This window comes from Petaurus breviceps, unplaced genomic scaffold (assembly GCF_028583685.1).
Source record: "Petaurus breviceps papuanus isolate PSGF00001 unplaced genomic scaffold, PetGlider_PUasm1.0 90977, whole genome shotgun sequence".
Lineage (NCBI taxonomy): Eukaryota > Metazoa > Chordata > Mammalia > Diprotodontia > Petauridae > Petaurus > Petaurus breviceps.
This window is the reverse complement of record NW_027187391.1, coordinates 23,096,055-23,116,313: the sequence shown is the minus strand read 5'-3', so window position 1 is coordinate 23,116,313 and position 20,259 is coordinate 23,096,055. Positions and strand designations below refer to the sequence as shown.

Here is a 20,259-nt window from a genome sequence, read left to right as displayed (position 1 = left end):
CATGATGTAAGGAAAGGAGCTATTGTCTGGGAATTAAGAGCCTTTATAGCTCTAGTTCTGGCTTTGACACTAGCAAGCTGGAGTCCCCCTAGACAATCCACTTACCCTCCTTGGGTGGGCCCCAGTTTTGTCATCTTTAAAATGAGGGGACTAGGGGTGGCCAGGTGGTTCATCGAGTAAGAGCACTGGCCCCAGCGTTGGGATGACCTGGGGATCGAATCCGGGCTCAGATACTTAGCACCACATGCAGAAATAACTGGCCATGTAACCTTGAGCAAATTACTTAACCCCAATTGCTTTAAAAAATAAAATAAAATAAAACAAGGGGGCTAGATTAGCAGTTCTCATACTTTTTGGTCTCTGACTCCTTTCCACTATTAAAATTATTGAGAACCTCAGAGAACTTTTGTTTTTGTGGATTATATCTATCATTTTTTACTGTCTCAGGCAGATACATATTGCAGTGGATAGAGTGCTGGATCTTGATCTCTTCAGACATTAGCTGTAAGACCCAGAGCAAGCCACTTAACCTCTGTTTGCCTCAGTTTCCTCATCTGTAAAATAGAAATAATAAAGCACCTGCCTCCAGGCTTGTGAGGATAGAATGAGATATGTACAAAGTACTTTACAAACCACAAAGCACTATGTAAATGCCAGCTATTATTATATTAACAAAACAGATTATTTGAAAATACTAATTTATTTAAAGTGATGATGATAAATCTATCACATGTTTATAAATAACATTTATGAAAAATAAACATTTTCTAAAACAAAATTTAGTATTTTTATAAATTTCTTTAATGTCTGGCTTAATACGAAACAACTGGATTCTTATTTCTGCTTTTGCATTCAATCTCTTGATATCATGTATGTTGTTTTAGGCATGTGACGATTAACTTGAAGTGAAATTTCCCCATTCTGAAAAATCAAATCTAGAGTGGCTTTAGCATCCACTAGGCCTAAGTTTAGAAGTCACCTGTCCTTACAGGAATCTGGGACTTAGAGCAATGGAGACCCTCCCCAGGCCACCTCACATATGATGAAAAATCAAACTTCACATAAAAATATTATTGGAAAAGGGAGAAATATTTAATAGGCAAATTACTTCTTAGTATTATTACAAAAATAATTTTGACCTCACAGAACCCTTCCTTCCTGTAAGTATCTCAGGATCCCCCTAGGGGGCCTCAAACCATACTCTTGAGAACCACTAGACTAGATGATTTTGAAGTTCTCTTCCAGGATACACCTTGTATATGATTCTGACCTTTGCTATTCGTTTTTTTTAAAACAGGTACAGCAGTGTGATGAATCTATTTCTATTGCACATTTTTACTTATAGTAACTTCTTGATTTGCAAAGTATCTATATATCAAGGTATCCAGGTTTGTATCTTCCCTTTGACCCTTTATGTCAGTGCTATCTTAACATTTCTGAGCTTCACTTGTAAAATGGAAAAATAGTATCTGCACTACCAGGTTGTTAGGAGGAAAGAGCTTTTTTCTTTTCTTTTAACAAACTTAAGTGAATTAAATGTGAATTATTGGTACTATTGCTAAATAACTTTGGGGAAATCATTGTTTTTCTTTGTATGTTTGCTCCTTTGCTTATTGGAGGTGACAGTGTTTATTTGACTCTTGGTGCCTCAGTCAGTCAATAAACTTTTATTAGGCACCTACTACTTGGAAGGCATTATGGGGTTACAAAGATGATAATGAAAAGTAGCTGCCCTTCTGGAGTTTACTTTCTAGGAAATGTGCATATTTACCAATAAGGAAAGTCTTTTTGACTTGATGATAAGAAGTCTTTGTAATGCTAATTAACATTTGCTTTATAGAGGCTACTCTCCTAGGTGTTGTGATACAAAGAGGCATAAGAAATGTTCTTGATCCTTAAAAGCTTCTAATCTAGTTGGAGGAGATCAGATACATATAAGGTAAATAACAATGTGTTGAGTTAGTGATGGAGGAAAGTACTATAGTTCAGAAAAAAAGGGTGATCACTATTAAGAGGTCAGTGTGATTAAGAAGACCTCATTGACCATCTAGAATTTAAACTGGGTCCTGAAGCCATTGGGCCTTAATTCTAGTTTCATAAGAAAAGGTGGTCTTCCTCTTAATAATAATAACAATAGGGGCGGCTAGGTGGCACAGTGAGTAAAGCACCAGCCCTGGAGTCAGGAGGGCCCGAGTTAGGTTCTGGCCTCGGACACAACACCCACACACACACACACAAAAACTAGCCTTGTAACCTTGGGTAAGTTACTTAATCCCAATTGCCCTCCAAAAGGCAAAATGATAATAATAATAATGATAACAATAGCTAGCATTTATATAGCTTCTTTAAGTTTTTCAGAGCATTTTACAAATATCTCATTCTATTCTCAAAACAACCCTGGAAGGAAGGTATTATTATTATCTCCATTTTACAAATGAAGAAACTGAGGCAGATTAAGATTAAATTACTTAAGTTGTATGCCATAGTTGGGCATCGATTTGGATTTAGGTCTTTGTCACTCAGAGTCCAACACCCTACCCACTGTGCCACCTCAGCGCCTCCTGAAGGCCGAGCTTTCCACTCATGCTCCTAATCATATCCCTTTCCGTCTCTAGAAACTCTGTGTCTGACTCTTTGTGACCCCACTGGAGGTTTTCTTGGCACAGATACTTTCTAGTAGGGCAAGATGGATTTCTATACCCCAGTGCCTGTATATCTTATTTCCCAGCTGCACGTAAAAAGCCATTTTTTTAATATTTGTTTTTAAAACTTTGATTTACAGATTCTTTCCCTTTTTTCCTCCTTACCCACCCCCACTGAGAAGATAAGCAATTCAATATAGGTTGTACATGTGTAGTTACGCAAAATGTTTCCATAGTAGCTATATTGTGAAAGACTAAACTCTATTTCTCTCCATCCTATCCCCCCCCCCCCACTTACTCTATTTTCTACTTTGACCCTATCACTTTTCAAAGTATGTGCTTCTAACTACCCTCTCCCCCAATGTGCCCTCTCTTCTATCATCCCGCCTCTTATCCCCTTCCCCCCTATTTTCCTGTAGGGTAACATACCCAATTGAGCGTGTATGTTATTCCCTCCTTAAGCCAAATTCAATGAGAGTAAGTTTGACCAATTCCCTTTCACCTTCCTGCTCTTCCCCTCCATTTTAACAGTTCTCCCTTGCCTCTTTTATATGAGATAATTTACCCTATTCAATCTCTCCTTTTCTCCTTCTCTCATTATATTCCTCTCTTACCTCTTAATTTTATTTTTTAGATATTGCTTCCTATTCAACTGATCCTGTGTCCTCCGTCTATATATACATGTACACACAAATACACTCACATATGCATTTATACACACATACACCCTCCTATATATACATACATACACACACACACACATATTCCCTTCAGCTATCCTCATACTGAGAAAAATCTCATGAGTTACAATTACAGTTTTTCCATATAGGAATGTAAATAGTTCAATTTTAATAAGTTCCTTATGATTTCTTTTTCCTGTTCACCTTCTGATGCTTCTCTTGCTTCTTGTATTTGAAAGTCAAATTTTCTATTCAGCTCTGACTTTTTTCATCAAGAATATTTGAAAGTCCTCTACTTCATTTAATGACCATATTTTCCCCTAAAGCATTATACTCAGTTTTTCTGGGTAGGTGATACTTGGTTTTAACCCTAGCTCCCTTGACCTCCAGAATATCATATTCTAAGCCCTTCGATCCTTTATTGTAGAAGCTGCTAGATCTTGTGTTATCCTGATTGTTTCTCCACAATACTCAAATTGTTTCTTCCTGTGTGCTTGCAGTATTTTCTCCTTGACCTGGGAATTCTGGATTTGGCTATAATATTCCTAGGAGTTTTCTTTTTGGGATCTTTTTCAAGAGGTGATAAGTGAATTCTTTCAGTTTCTATTTTGCCCTCTGGTTCCAGAATCTCAGAGCAATTTTTCTTGAGAATTTCTTGAAGGATGATTTCTAGGCTCTTTTTTTGAACATGGCTTTCAGGTAGTCCAATAATTTTAAAATTCTCTTTGCTGGATCTATTTTCCGGGTCAGTGGTTTTTCCAGTGATATACTTCACATTGCCTTCTATTTTTTCATTTCTTTGGATCTTTTTTATAGTATCTTGACTTCTTTATAAAGTCATTGGCTTTCATTTGCTCCAGTCTAATTTTGAAGGTATTATTCTCTTCAGTGAATTTTTGAAATTCCTTTTCCATCTGGGCAGTTCAACTTTTTAAGGCATTCTTCTCCTCATTGCCTTTTTGGGCCTCTTTTGCCATTTGAGTTAGTCTATTTCTTAAGGTATTATTTTTTTCAGTATTTTGGGGGGTCTCCTTAGTAGGCTGTTGACTCACTTTTTTTTTTCATTTTTCAAATGCTTTATTAACTTCTGATTTACATCATTCATTTCCGCCAGATTTTGAGTTATAAATTTTCTCCCCGGTTTTCCCCTACCCACTGCCCCAAAATAGTCCCACAGGTTTTCCCCTCCTCCAATCTGCTCTCCCATATTTTCTCCCATACCCCGTTCGACTTTTCCACTGGATCTCTATGCCCCAGTGCCTATATATCTTATTTCCCAATTACATGTAAAATAGTATTAATAATAGTATGTATATATATATATATATTTGAATATTTGATTTTAAAATTTTGAATTCCAGATTCATTCCCTTCCTCCCTTATCACCCACCTTTACTGGGAAGATAAGCAGTTCAGTATAGGTTGTACATGTGTGGCTAATGCAAAACAATAACATAGTAGATATATTGTAAAAGACTGACTATATTTCCCTCCCTCCTATCCCACCTCCCACTTGTTCTATTCTCTGCTTTGATCCCATCCCATTTCAAATTGGGTGCTTCCAACTTCCCTCCCCCCCAGCCTGCCCTCCTTTCCATCATCCCCCCTCTCATCCCCTTCCCCCCTTACTCTCCTGGAGGATATGAAACCCTTATTTAGGGAATGTATTTCATTCCCTCCTCAAGCCAAATTCAATGGGAATAAGGTTGACCCATTCCCTTTTGCATTCCTATTCTTCCCCTCCATTGTAACCATTTTCCCTTGCCTCTTCTATATGAGATAGTTTAGCTCATTCTATCTTTCCCCATCTCCTCTCATTATATTCCTCTCTCACCTCTTAATTTCACCTTTTAAGTATCATCCCTTCCTGTTAAATTGGTCCTGTACCCTCTATCTATGTATACCTGTAAACATATATACACGCATTCACATATGTATTCATATGCCCATATACCCTCATATATATATATATATATATATATATATATATATATATATATATATATATATATATATATATATATATATATATTTCTATTCCCTTCAACTACTGAGAAAAGTTTCATAAGTTACAATTATTGTTTTTCCATGTTGGAATGTTAATAGTTCAACTTTGATAAGTTCCTTATGATTTCTTTTCCCTGTTTATCTTCTCATGCTTCTTGTATCTGAATGTCAAATTTTCTATTCAACTCTGGTTTTTTTCAGCAAGAATGCTCGAAAGTCCTCTATTCCACTGAATGACCATATTTTCCCCTGAAACATGATACTCATTTTTGCTGGGTAGGTGATTCTTGGTTTTAATCCCAGCTCCTTTGACCTCCGGAATATCATATTCTAAGCCCTTCGATCCCTCAGTGTAGAAGCTGCCAGATCCTGGGTTATCCTGATTGTGTTTCCACAGTATTCAATTTGTTTCTTCCTGGCTGCTTGTAATATCCTCTCCTTAATCTGGGAATTCTGAAGCCTGGCTATAATATTTCTAGTAGTTTTCTTTTTGGGATCTTTTTCAAGAGGTGATCGGTTGATTCTTTCAACCTCTATTTTGCCCTCTGGTTCTAAAACATCAGGGCAGTTTTCTTTGAGAACTTCCTGGAGGATGATTTCTAGGTTCTTACTTTGATCATGGCTTTCAGGTAGTCCAATAATTTTTAAATTATCACTCCTGGATCTATTTTCCAGGTCAGTGGTTTTTCCAGTGAGATATTTCACATGGCCTTCTATTCTTTCATTTGTTTGGATCTGTTTAACCGCATCTTGATTTCTCATGAAGTCATTAGCTTCCATTTGCTCCAATCTAATTCTGATTCTCCTCATTGAGCTTTTGAGATTCTTTTTCCATCTGGCAAATTTGGCTTTTTAAGGCATTTGTTGACTCACTTTTCATGATTTTCTTGCATCATTCTCACTTCTCTCCCCAATTTTTCCTCTACTTCTCTAACTTGATTTTCAGAATCCTTCTTGAGGATCCTCCATAGCCTGTAATCAGTTCATAGTTTTCTTGGGAGCTTTTGATGCAGTAGTTTTCACTTCATTGACTTTTTCTGGTTCCATTTTTTGATACTTTTTGTACCCAAAAAAGGCTTCTGTGGTCTGTTTGTGCTTCTTCTGCTTGTTCATCTTGCCAGCCAGTTACTTGATTGCCACAGTAGAACTCTGCTTCCAGATTGGAGAGAGCTATGTCCCAAATTGCTGGGGTTTTTTCAATTGTTGTCAGAGGTCTCAGGAGGGCTCCCCTCTCTACAGACACCCCAAGCCCTGGCACACTACCACACACCCCAGGACCACCACCCAAGACAGCGACCCAGATCCAAGAAGGTCAAAGCAAGAGCAATTACCCTCTGAATGGTCACTTGGTCCCCCTACAACCCGCAGGCCAGGAGCTCCAGAGGCAGCCACGTAGCAGCTGCAGGGCCTCTGCCACCTCTTGCCCCAGGGAGGCACCAGACCACACTCTTATGTCACCCAGTTCCAACAGGGTTCCCCACTAATCTTTTACTTTCTCTTTGGTATTTATGGGTTGAGAAGTCTGGAAACCACTGTAGTGGTTTCTTTTTGTTTCTGATTGTTTTTCAGTGGTTTCTGCTTGTGATTCACTCTCCTGAAGTCTGCTCTGGCCTGTATGTGCCTCTGGTCGGGCCGCCCCAGTTCTTATCGGGGGTGGTTCACGTGGGCCTGCACTAGGCTCCCAGCCAGGTGCAATATACCCTTCCTATCAGCCAGCCAGGCTGCCTTCAGTGGGAGATTTGTTTCTGTCACTTTGTGGGTTCTGTAGCTCTAAAATTTGTTTAGAGTCATATTTTACAGGGATTGGACATGGTTGGAGTGGGAGCCGATTTTACTTTGACATCTTGGCTCCGCCCCCAGGAAGATTTCATGTGATAAATTGAACAACTGGGATATATTTGTTCTTTGGAAATATCCATACTCAAGCAGAAGGCTGGGATGTGACTTACCTGAATCAAATGATGGCCACTGATGACTAAGGAATCTCTAGCCACAGGCTGCTGAATGTTTATATGATGTTTCTAATCCAGGACACAGACTCCAGAAAGATTATTCCTTGGAGAGATTGTGGGATGGGATGGTCATTGTTCAGAAGAGGGCCTGACTCAGGTTACTCCCCTAGTAGTTTATGCTTCTATATTGGAACAAAGCAAGACACTTTTAACCTGCTCAAGAGTAAACAAAAGAGATTTGTTTAGCCATAGCAGTAGAAGGATATTTAGTGATAGGCATTGAGGACACCTTGAGTTCAGTTGATCCAGAGGCTCATCATAATCCATCAGCAAAGCTTCAGGATGTATCAGAAGCTCCTCTTAGCTGATCTGTACTCATAGAAGATGAAGTGACATCAGCAGTCCGAACGTTAAGTCCCCTGAGCCAACCACTTCTGAAGGAAAATATCAATACCTCTTAAGAAAAAATTGAACTAACTTGCATGGGTGGAAAGATAGGATGTTGTTTCTACTACAATCTACATTCCCAGAAAGAGACAAAAATTAAGAATACTTATTATGACCAAGGGTAGAAATCTCAAGGAAAGGATGTGAATGAACTATCATCATGGTGTCAGGGGTGGTGATATTATGAAGAATTTTGTCAGTGTTCATCCCTTCCCCACTGGAAGATGTATTGCAAAATGTTTACAACCTGTTTCTTTTGGTTTTATCAGACTGATAGAGTCAGTGCAGTTTTTGAGATGCACATGTAAAGGTCTTAATCTGTATGTTAGTTTGTTACCTTCTACAGGATTTTGTAGGAGGGAGCTATGACTTGGAACATGGGCTCAAGGGTTAGCGCGCTGTGTTTCTCTAATCGCATTTAGCGTATCTTGTCTTGTGCAGCGGATGTGTGTTTGTCTTATTTCTCTTGTTCATCTTTGTATTCTCTACAGCACAGGTGTCAAACTCAAATAGAAATAGATTCCTTCAGCTACATATTGACTACAAATTAACATTATCCGTGTTGTATTTTTATTTTTTAAAACATTTCCTAATTCTATTTTAATCAAGTTCAGCCGTACTAGGGAGTTTTGTAGTCCTTGAGTTAAACACGTGTGCCCTAGGGTGTTTAGAATGATACTTTACACATAGCAGGCAGTGTGATGTGTTAGATTCAGAGTGAGAAGGTAAACTTTTGAGGTCTACGGCTACTGTGTTAATGGGGGTTTGACAGAAAACCTCTTTGAGCATCATTTTTGTCATCTGTGAAATGAGGATTACTATGAATAAAGTACTGTATAAATGATAAAGGACTATATAAATGGTCATTATTATAGTAGGCACTGAGAAATGTTCATAAATTGAAGAAAGTCATTGGTGGTTTTGAAGAGTGAATGTCAATAATATGATGGGGGCAATAATCAGAATGCAAGATATAAGTGAATGCTGAAGAAATAGAGGCAACAGATAGGCTTGCTACCTTAAGACGTTTGGTAGCTAAGGGTGATGAGAAGTAGATTAACAAGAGCTTGAGAATATAGTGGAGTCTAAGAAAGGCTTTTTAATGTAGTTTAGTTTTGTTTTACTGTGTCTAGTTTTGTTTTTTCAAAACACCAAAACCAGAACATGTGCATAAGTATGGGGAAGGAACTGGTGAAGAGGGCCAGATTTTGAGGAGTTTTTTAAAAATCATTTAAACCAATTGTGCTTATGTAGTGTTTGTCTTTCTCTTGGATTAAAAGCTTCTGTAAGACAGGCTCTTGTGTTTTGTCATCTTTGTAACCAAGCACCCTATTTCATTACATTGCATACTTTATGCTTCCCTGAAAAATATTCAGTAAGTGAATATTTAATGAAACTGAGTAACTGGTATATACCTTTCAACTTTCTGGAAACTAACACTGGATTAACATCAGAGGTGGTAGTGGTCACATCATATGCACATCATTCCATTCTGTTTGAAGAGTGCTAATGTAAGGTGTTTCTGATGAATTCCCAATGAAATCTGGAAGTTCGAGGTTGGTTGTTGTTGTTTTAATGGAATCTATAGGTTTAGAGTTGGAGGACATCTAGCCCCTCATTTTGCAGATGAGGAAACCAAGAGATAGAGAAGTTAAATGGTTTGTCCTGTTAGTAAGAGTATGAAATCGGATTTGAACCCAGCCCTTCTTGACTCCAAATTCAGTGCCCTATAGCATGTTTACTTTTTGTTTCTAGCATTTCGAGAAATAGTCTGATATTTCCTTTAGGACTAGAACCCAAAAACATTGGTTTTAACAGAAAAGGAAACATTTATTAGGGTCTTAAGGATGAAAAAGGCAGATGTGGTACTTAACACCTCTTAGGTAGAGAACTAGATATGTCCATTTCCACAAAACACATTTTACACAGTTTTCTTGAAGGTACAATATGGATAATGGGATAAGATAAATAGCTGTGGACTAGCCCAGTACAAAAGGAGAAAATTGACTGGTGAGTCCTATCCAAAAAAGCAGAAATTCTGTCCTTAGACTAAGAAGCCTATTAGGATTCTTCCTTTTGACATGCAAATAGATGACTGATCCTAGCCTTTTACTTAGAACTGGTTGACTATTTCCTAGATTGTAGGAACTGTGAGTGGTATAGGACTTTAAAATTGAAATTAAGAAAAAAAGACATTTTAGGAATGTTTTATTGAAGTGACACTAAAATAGCTATTCATTTTATTTTATCTCCTCAAATTATGTTTAAAAATAATAATAAAAGACTCTGGGGAGAGGATTGTGGGAAGATGGCAGAGTAGGTCAGAAAACTTGCTGCTCTCCAAATTTCCTCCACAGAAAAAGACTGTTTCCTCTGAGGGAATGTAGAGCATCGGAAGTAAACAAAAGTCCTGGTAAAGTAGTTCTCCTAAGACAAAGAAAGAAGACACTGGGAAAGACCTGCCCTCTGGGGCAGAGGTTTGCCCTGAGTGCAAACACCTTCAGGCCAACTGTGGGGAAATCAACAAACAACCTGCGCTGGGGTGCTGCAGGGTTGAGAGGCAGCCTTAGCTTTAGAAACTTTTTAGAAACATCTCCTAGATGGTGTTGGTGTCTGATGGCTGAGTAGGAGAAGATCAAAGGACCCTCCACTGTCCAGGGATGCTAAGTACAGCTGTTGCTGACCAGACTTATCCAGGGCTGGGCTGCCACTGTGGGGAAGAAGGAGTTAACAAACACCTGGTGAGTGCAGTAGCAGAGGGATAGGAACCCTGCTCACTGTGGGCACTTGCAGAAGAGCAAAGTCCTTGGTTTCAGTTCCAGGGCATAGAGTTCAGCCACTGGAGGGACCACAGGGAGTAAGATCATTTGCATGAGAACAGAACTAGGGTCTCTAGCAGTGACTTAGGAGTGGAGGAGAGACCAAGGTTGAGCCCCTTGGGACAGACCTCAGAAAATAATAGTAAGAAGGACCTGAAGCTTGGGACATTGCTCTGCATACCTCAGGACTAGAACTTGATTGCACTAATAGCTGCTAAAAAAAAATGAAATAAAATATTTAAATAAATAAATGAGTAAGTAAAGGAGAAAAAATTCAACCATAGATAGCTGTAGTGGGGATAGAGAAGATTTGGGTTCATATTCAGAGGAAGATAATGAAACACAGAGTTAAAAAAAAAAAAAAGGCCACTCCTTTTTCAGTGAGAAATGTCAGAAGCATAAAGAGAGTTTTTGAAAGAATTTAAAAATCAAATAAGAGATCAAGGAAAAATTTTTTTTTAAAATAAGAGCAATCCAGGAAAATTATGAAAAAAAAAGTCAGCCAACTTGACATAGAGAATCAGAAACTTAAGGAAGAAAATAATTCCCTGAAAACTAGAATTGGCCAAAGGGAAGCTAATGACATTCTAAAACACCAAGAAATAATATTTTTTTTAAAAAATGAAAAAATAGAAGAGAATGTGAAACACTTCAGAAAATCAACTGATCTAGGAGAACAGATCAAGGAGAAATAATATAAGAATAGTTAGACTGCCTGAAAATTACAATAAAAAAGGAATCTTGATACAATATTACAATAAGTTATCAAGGGAAAATGCTGCAAAGTTCTAGAACAAGAAAGCAGAGCATATTTTGAAATAGAAAGAAATCCACTGATCACCACTTGAAAGAGATCCCAGGAGAAAAACTTACAGGAATATCATAGCCAAGTTTCAAAGCTCCCAGGCTAAGGAGAAAATATTGGAAGCACCAAGAAAAAAAAATTTAAATATTATGGAACTACAAGAAGGATTATACAAGATCTAGCAACTACTACTTTCAAGGACCATGGATCTTGGAATACTACATTTCATAGAGCAAAAGAGCTTGTTACAACCAAGAGTAACTTACCTGGCAAAGTTAAGTATAATTCTGAATGGAAAAAAAAAAAGATATTTAATGAATTGAAAGACTTTCAGGTATCTGTTACAAAAACAGCAGAACTTAAGGGAAAATTCAACATACCTTCCAGGAGAAATATAAAGTAAACATTGAGGACTGATTATAAGGGACTCCATAAGTTTGAATTGTTTATCTCTTATATATGAAAATATTATCAGTTCTTTCATGACTGTCATTTTTATTTGGGTAGTTTGAATGAAAGACTTGGGCTGAGCTGAGTATGATGGGGTGATCCTGAGAAAAATAAAACTGTGTAAGGAAAGACAAAAGGAACAATTATCTCATACAAATGAGGTCTAAAAGGAAAAACTGCTAAGAGAAGAAGCAAGTAGGAGGGAAGGTGGGTAGTACTGAAATCTTACTCTCATGGGAATGGGTGAAAGAGGGGCAACATATATATCTAGAAGGATATAAAAGTCTTCTAAATTCAAGAAGAAACAAGAGGGCAAGGAGATAGAGTGGGGGAAAAGATAAGGAGGCACTCTTGGTGGGGGTAGGTTAAGGAGTAGGAGGAGAAGGTAGTGGATGGTAGAATAAGAAAAGATAGTGAGGAAAACTAGGAAGGAGGAAAACATATAACAAATAATTATAGTTTAGAATGTAAATGGAATGAATTTACCCATAAAATGGATAAAATGATAGTAGATTAAAAATTTGAATAAAACAATATGTTGCTTTCAGGAAATGCTATAAAAATGAGAGATACACAGAAACATAAAATAAAGGTTAGGAGTAGAATTTATGTAAAAAAAAAGCAGGGGTAGTACTCATGATCTCAAACAAAGTTAAAGCTAAAATAGATTTGCTCAAAGGCAAAAAAAAATAGGGAAATTACATTGTCAGACATATTATTCAGTTTTGTTTTAGGTCATTTAAAATAATTACCTGCCAAAACAGACACAAGAACTATATGAACATAAACATAAAACATTTTTTATATAAATAGATCTAAATAATTGAAGTAATATTTATTGTTCATGAGTAGGTAAAGCCTATATAATTTTTAAAATGACACTTTTACCTAACTAATCTATTTATTCAATACCATCCCTATTAAATTACTGAAAAATTATCTTACTGAGTTAGAAAAAAAAACCAAGAAGTTCATTTGGAATAGCAAAAGTTTCAAAGAAACAGGGGTTGGGGGGGAGGATATAAAGAAAGCAGATTCTGTAGTATGAGAGCTTAAACTATATTATAAGGTGAGAGCATTGTTGAAGTATAAAATGGATAATTTTTATTATTTTAACTAAAAAATTTCCTGTATAAATAAAACCTACGTAGCCAAGAATAGAAGGAATGCAGAAAATTGGGGGAAAACTTTCGTAGATAATCTCTCAGAATGTTATTAGATTGGAATATTGCTGTGGTATAAGAAATGATGCTATCGTATAGGAAATGATGCTATCCATCTTCAGAGAAACATGACAAGTGGAAATAAACTTGATAAAATCATGTTGACTTTCCAAGTTACCTTTACACAAATTAAAAGCCTAACAAAAACTTAAATATATGTGTGTGTATGAATATATATGTGTGTTTATAGATATCTATGTTATAGGTATGTATGTGTGTGTATGGGGGGGAATAAAGTAAAAAGCACACAGAGAACAAAAGAAAATCTACAAGAAAGCAAAGAAAAGCTGGACAGCTTTGAAAATAATGTGTTTTTTATATATTTATTATATAGGTCTTCCTGAAATGGAAATTTGTTGTTTTATATTGAATCCTCTCTTATGTTCTGCTGTGTATCAATGGCAATGTTTGGTTTTTTTCTTTTCTTATTTTGTATTTAAGTTTAAAATGAATTTTAAAACTTACCCCAAAAGAAAGAAAGAAAAAGACCCTGGGAATTACTTGTTAACCCCATCAATAGTTAAGAGGTATAGTTCAGTTCCATAAAAAGAATATTGGATTGGGATTCAGAAGACCTGAATATGATCCTGGGCTATGCCATTTTCTTTCTTTTTTTTTTTTTTAAGTAATTGGGGTTAAGTAACTTGCTCAAGGTTACACGGCCAGGTGTTTCTGGGTGGGTGCTAAGTGTCTGAGCCCGGATTCGATCCCCAGGTCATCCCGACACTGGAGCCGGTGCTCTTACTCACTGTGCTACCTGGCCACCCCTGGCTGTGCTATTTTCTACCTGTGTAACCATGAACTGTTAGACTCTTTGTGCCCTAGTTTCCTCATCTTTAAAATGAAGGAATTGGATTAGGTGATTTCTAAGGTCTCTTTGAGCCTCCAAAATCTGTGACACCATGGTCTTAAATAGGGAGATAGGGAATTAAAACAGCTTGAAGGTGGTTAGTATATCAAACTCAGATAGAAATGGGGGCCACTAACCCGTACATAAGGATCTCTGAGAACCTGTACCAATTTAGAAAACTGTGTCAACATTATCTGTGGTGGGGAGAGGTTGTATTTAATTTATTTTGTTAAATATTTCCCATTTTTAATCTGGTTCAAACTGCTCAAGAGGCATATCTGCAAACTGCATATTTGACACCTCTGATATAGGTGATTCTTCTGGGGCCAGCTTAAACTTACTTGCAGGTGGGGTATGGATGCCTTAACCACATTTTTAAAGAAAGTAGTGATTAACATCTTGATTGTTCTTTTCAGAGGTGGAGACTTCAAGGAATTATTTAGTTCATCTCCACCCCCTGCATCCAGCCATGCAAGGCAAATGGTTTGTCCTAGTTTATAGCTGCTGAGTGTCTTTGAGCAATCTGTTCTTGTCAGTCAGACATCTTAGCACTGATAACATAGGTTAAATAACTAAATTCATGTTGACTTGCCAAGTTACCTTTACACAAATTAAAAGCCTAACAAAAACTTAAATTTCCCATTAGTTACCTACCTTTTCTGGTCCCTGGGGATAGCTTTCTTAAACTAATACTCACTTTAGAAAGTCCATCAAGGCTGAGTCATGGTGATTCTTTAAGAGTGGTTCTTAAACCTTTCTGCCTGCACAACAGATGGCTTTTAAAAGACGTATGTTCCCATTTTTGTGGGTCCATGTTTGATGCTGTAGTATTCGAAGGCCAGGTTTTCACCTTAAGTGAACTACAGTTAACCAACCATCACAGGATGATGAATAGGAATGTTTACTTCTATGGATTATCTGCCTACTAAATTTATAAGACACTAGAGACAACTTTCTGAATAAGAATCTGTGAGTCAGATAAATGTTATACTATTTGTTATCTGAACTGAGTTATTATTGCTTTCTTGTATTTCTAGCTACAAGAAAACACATGAAACTCTGAGCCATGCAGGACAGAAGGCAACTGCAGCTTTCAGCAACGTGGGCACAGCCATCAGCAAGAAGTTTGGAGACATGAGGTATTTCTAGATTGAATGAGCTTTGAACTTGGCTTTGAGAAAGAAGGGCATTGTTCACTTCATTGTCATCTGATCTTCCTTCCCTTGCTATGTAATGTCTGTGAATAGCCACTGCTAGTAAGTGAGAAGTGGTTGTTTCCTGAGGTAGGCTGCCTTAGCAAAAGTGTAGTGAGCCATGGCAGAGGAGTTCCTTCCCATACTGCAAGTCCTAGTGGAAACTTAGAGACATTTTAGACATTTGTAATCACTACTATTGAGAGCAAAATAGGAGGAATTTCCTGTTCAGATACCACATGCTAGGAGAGGCTTTATTACTATAATCTTAACATTGAAAACAAAACGTGAAATGGAATCTACCTGGAAAGCTGAAGCCTCGGTAGCAGCCTAACCTTTAACTGATAAATCCTACCACATCTGGGAAGGGCTGCTCATTTATGTTGAAAATATCTGTTGATTCTTAGTAGTGAAAGTGAGTCAACTAGTCCCAGCAAGGCAAGACCCTTTATTCTTTGATTCTTCGGTGAAGGTGTTTCCTTTGTTGTACAAGTACTGTTGAAAAGTTCTTCAGTGAAAGAATTATTTTTATATGTATGTGTGTGTATCTGTATATATGCATGAATATATGTGTGTATATCTATATCTATCTATTTGAACATTTACAAAGTGCCCTGTATTGCACTATTTAGGTTTTTTTTTTAAATCATATTCTAATGCTAAATAGAGAGGCAGCATGGCATAATGGATAGAGTTCTGGAAAACGTGTATTCAAATCCTGCCTCAGATACTTCCAGCTGAGTGACCATAGACCAGTCAATTACCTTCTGAACCTCAGGCACTTTCCTAAGAATATAAATTATAGAAGTGTTGTGAACTACAGTGATGGAGGCATTCTGTCCAGCAAGAGTTCCTGTACTGATGAAATCACAGACTGATCTTTGTATTTTAGATTTAGAGCTAGAAGGGACCTTGGGCCACCTATACCCACCCTCCCCAATCACATAGACAAGAAAACAATCAGTCAATCAACAAGCATTTTTTAAACAACTTGTTTGTGCCAGACATTGTGCTTGGTACTGGGGAGATCGAGACAAGATGAATGAAATAGACCCTGCTCTCAAGAGCTTCCCTTCTATTTGATGAGAGAGAGAGAGAGAGAGAGAGAGAGTGTGTGTGTGTGTGTGTGTGTGTGTGTGTGTGTGTGTGTGTTTGTTTCCCTTGTGTGTATCTTTCTCTCTCACAAATATGCATATGTATATACACATGTATGCATATAGACATAATGTGCACATATGTGTATATACAGCATGAATTTTATTTCCCTGTGTATGTGTATATATAAATATACACATACAAACACATAAATGTATGTGTTTGTATGTATATATATGGGAAATACAAGATAGTTGGGGGGCACTACCAATTTAGAGAGAATAGGCCCTGCAAAAGTGCTGGGTACATAGTAAGTGCTTAATAAATGCTTGCTGATTGACTTAAGTGGCTCATGAAGATAAAGCTGGGGTTCACAACCATAGTCCAGGACTCTACATTCCACTGTTCTTCCCAATTTCTTTTCCATATTCCCTTCATCTGTCAGTTTATGCAACAGTCTACAGATACAGTTGCTTGTTCTCATTGATGGTAAATTAGATAGAGGAGAGGAATGAAGGAAAAGCAAGAGAAGAGACAGAAATGGTATAAAAGACGAATTCTTCCCTCTTTTGTATGTATTTCAAACTTTACTCCTCTCACTCTCCCCACCTTCCTTCTGTTGGTGGTGGTTGTGGTATTCACTTGTTTTCAGTCCTGTCCAACTCTTCCTGATGCCATTTGGGGTTTTCGTGGCAAAGATACTGGAGTGATTTGTCATTCATATTTACACACACACACATGCACACATATGTATAGACATATGCATGCATGCAGAAAGGGAGAGAGTAATAGATAGAAAATTTCTCCAGAAAAGAATATTAAGCCTCTCCCCTCAGTCATAAAAATTGGCAGTGAAAATACAGTACACATGGTATATAGTGCCACAAAACAGACTGGCTCTTGAAAGAAAGTTATGTAGTAGAGAAGGAATGACGAAGGGAAAACTGTGAAAAAGTAGGTATTGTGTCTGATAGCTGTAAGTTCTTAGAGAAATCTGCAAGCAGTTCAGTTTGGGATTTTCTGACAGCAGAAAAGTTCATCAGTGAAATCCTTTGATTGACAGCTCCATTACCCACTAAAGGTAGATTTTAAAAATTATAATAAAGTGAAAACTAAACATCTGTAAGACAGATACCAGTTGAACAAATTTAGCTCTGCCTTGAATGTATCTATTTTTGCTGTTTAGTCTTGCAAATTTAGAATATCTTATAGCAAGTTAATTACACTTGAAATTTTTGGAGTTCCTTCTATGCCTGTTAGTTCAGTAGGGGCTCTAGTCCAACCTTCTTATTTTAGAGATGAAGAAAAATAAACCCAGAGAGATCGTGACTTGCCCAGTTAGGCTCTATACATTAGTTAGTGACAGTATCAAGACTTGAACCCAGGTTTTTACGTCCCAATCCAGTGGGTTTTTTTTAGTCAATCATTACTGCATGCCTCAGGAGAATAAATTTTGTTTTTTAATTAATTTCCTTTAAAAAATGATTATTTTTTTTGATGGATACCTGTACAGATAACCAATAAAACTATTCTTGTAGCTTTGTTACATGAGGTGGAAATATTTGTGTCTTAGAATCCAAACTTTTTCAACAAAAACTAGGTTAACTGCCACTCTCTCAGGCACCTAAGTTAAACAAGCCCATGGGCAAGCATCCAAGTACAGGGTTTTATTTTGATCTTTCATTAATAAGGTGACACCAATAAAATAGATGGAGTTCTTCAGTGAAAGAGAGTGATACAAATACAAAATTTTGGGTTATATATTTTCTCAGACAACATTATAAACCTAGAAATAAATGCAAGTTAACTATGTAAATTGTTAATATTTATTAAGCACCTACTCTGTGCCAGGTGCAGTGCTTAGTGCTAGGGGTGGGGAAGAAAGGCAGAAGGCAATCTGTGCCCCCAAAGAGCTCACATGCTAATGGGAGAGATGAAGGGACAAAAAAATAAGTAAAAACAAACTATATATGGGATAAATAAGAAATAATTATAAGAGAGAAGGCACTAAAATTAAAAGATTGAAGAGAAACCATACATTTCTCTGACCACACACCTTCCATGTGTCCCTGGAGGAATAATTCATTATTAGCTAAATTGTCAATAGAGTTTTAATTGGTCTTATAAAATGAGAAAAGTCATGTTTCATGTTGTGACTAATGTGATAACTTTAAAATTTTGTTCCATGAATAGCTTTTCATTCTATTCTAAGTTCAGTATCATAGTACCCACTAATTCCTTCTAATTCAATGATTTCATTGTAAGGTAGATCTGTGTTGGAATTCATCTAAAAAATGTAGTTAACTGAATCCTTAAAAAGGACTTTATTAATATGGATTTGTCTATACAGGGTGTTCTAAGTCTTTAAGCTTTTAAATATTTAAAATGGCTCAAAGCCTTTTAGGGCACCTTTATGATGGTGAAACATGTATATTCCAGGGAGAACACTCCAGCAAGGAGCCATTCATACTATTTCACAGAGACATAGGTCAGTTTATGGAAGTAAAATACTAACAGTGTATCTATAAATATATGTGAAGGCATTTGCATATTCATGCATATATAACATATAGGGATTGGTTTCTATTATGTTTCAACCATTTTTATTTGTGGATGATTTAAAGTATATTTCTCAGGAGTTCTCAGTATTTAAATTATTACATACTAAAGGACTCAAGCTTTCTGTCATAAACAAAGAAGAAAACTTTAGTTCAAATAAATAAACAGAGCATGCTATGATACTTTAGGGTCACACTGTAATAACATCTAGGTATATTTTTTAAAATTCAGTGACAAATTTTTCTAAAGTAATAGAATCTGAAAATCCATTTAAATGAGGATAATTTCTGTGTGAAAGCTTGGTTATTGTTTTCAGGGGATGTTTAGATTTGGGAGAAAAATTTTCCAAAGAGGCTTAGATAATAATAAAATTTGCACATGTTTAAGGAAAGTCATTTAATTTAATAAGCATCCCTAGATGAGAGAAAAAAAAATAAAGAACTTATGCACCTTTTAAGGTGTGAATTTATGAATTAAAAAGGAACATAACTATTGAATTTTGTTCCAGATGCTTACTTTAAAAAACCTTTTGAACAGAATTGTATTTATATATGTTAAATGTGTATTATGCATGTGTATGTATATATGTGTGTATATACGTTACACATATATATGTGTGTCTATGCATGTATAAGTATATACACAAGTGTGTGTTACAACCCAGAAAAGTCGAGCAAATAATTTTTATTATATATACATTTTGGTGTTAATCATAGACAAATGCTTGGTATATGAAATTGTATAGCGAAGTTGGCTCCAAAGGAACTGACCTTGGCAATAATTACTGGGCCTTGATTCCCTTATAAGGGGTTAGACTTGGTGGCATTTGAAGATGCCTTTGAGCTAGAAGGAATCCTCAGAAGTCATAACATTTGAATGACTTGCCTGTAGGGTCACACAGACAGGATTTGAACTCAGCTCTTTTTTACTTCAAGTGCAGTAGCCGCTCCAGTACAACATGCTGATTCTATGATCCTTCTAAACTGACCAGTTCATTTTGTATAAAAGTGAGTACAGGCTCATATCCACCATCATTTCGTATATAAAATTTCCATTCAGTTAGAGATGCCCTAGGATCTACTGTAGCATAGAGAGAGAAATGTAAACTTTTTTTCTGTATATCTTTATGTAAATATATAGCTATACATATGTAACCTATCCAATTGATATCTAGATTTGAATATCAATAGATATCTAGCTAGCTATACTAAACAGACACATGTTTATACCCCTAAGCATTTTATACCAAGGATTTTTTACTGTGCATTCCAGATTTTCAGAAACCCAAATTGGATTGTCTTTAGAGAATTCTGTTTCCTCCATGATTTTCCTTATGTGAATCTTTCAGTAAGTTCTACTTCCAGTCTGTCATTTATTACCTGTGAGACCTGAAAAGCTTCTTAATGTCTCAGTTAATTCCTTTCTCCATCTGTAAGATAGGAATAATAATATCTGTCCTGCCTCCCTGATATGTTTGTTTTAAAGATAAATTGAGAATACATTAAATGAAAGATTTTTCAAATGTGTTGTACAAATG

General features: G+C 36.5%; 1 protein-coding gene across 6 annotated transcripts in view; it reads left to right on the top strand.

Annotated features, from left to right (window-relative positions):
- TPD52L1 (TPD52 like 1) overlaps positions 1-20,259 on the top strand; it is a 163,307-nt gene that overhangs the window by 124,120 nt on the left and 18,928 nt on the right. For all 6 annotated transcript variants that reach the window (XM_069077479.1, XM_069077480.1, XM_069077476.1 and 3 more), the window contains exon 4: positions 14,913-15,014. In XM_069077479.1, coding sequence (XP_068933580.1) covers positions 14,913-15,014 — 102 coding nt within the window. The remainder of the gene's footprint in view (positions 1-14,912; positions 15,015-20,259) is intronic.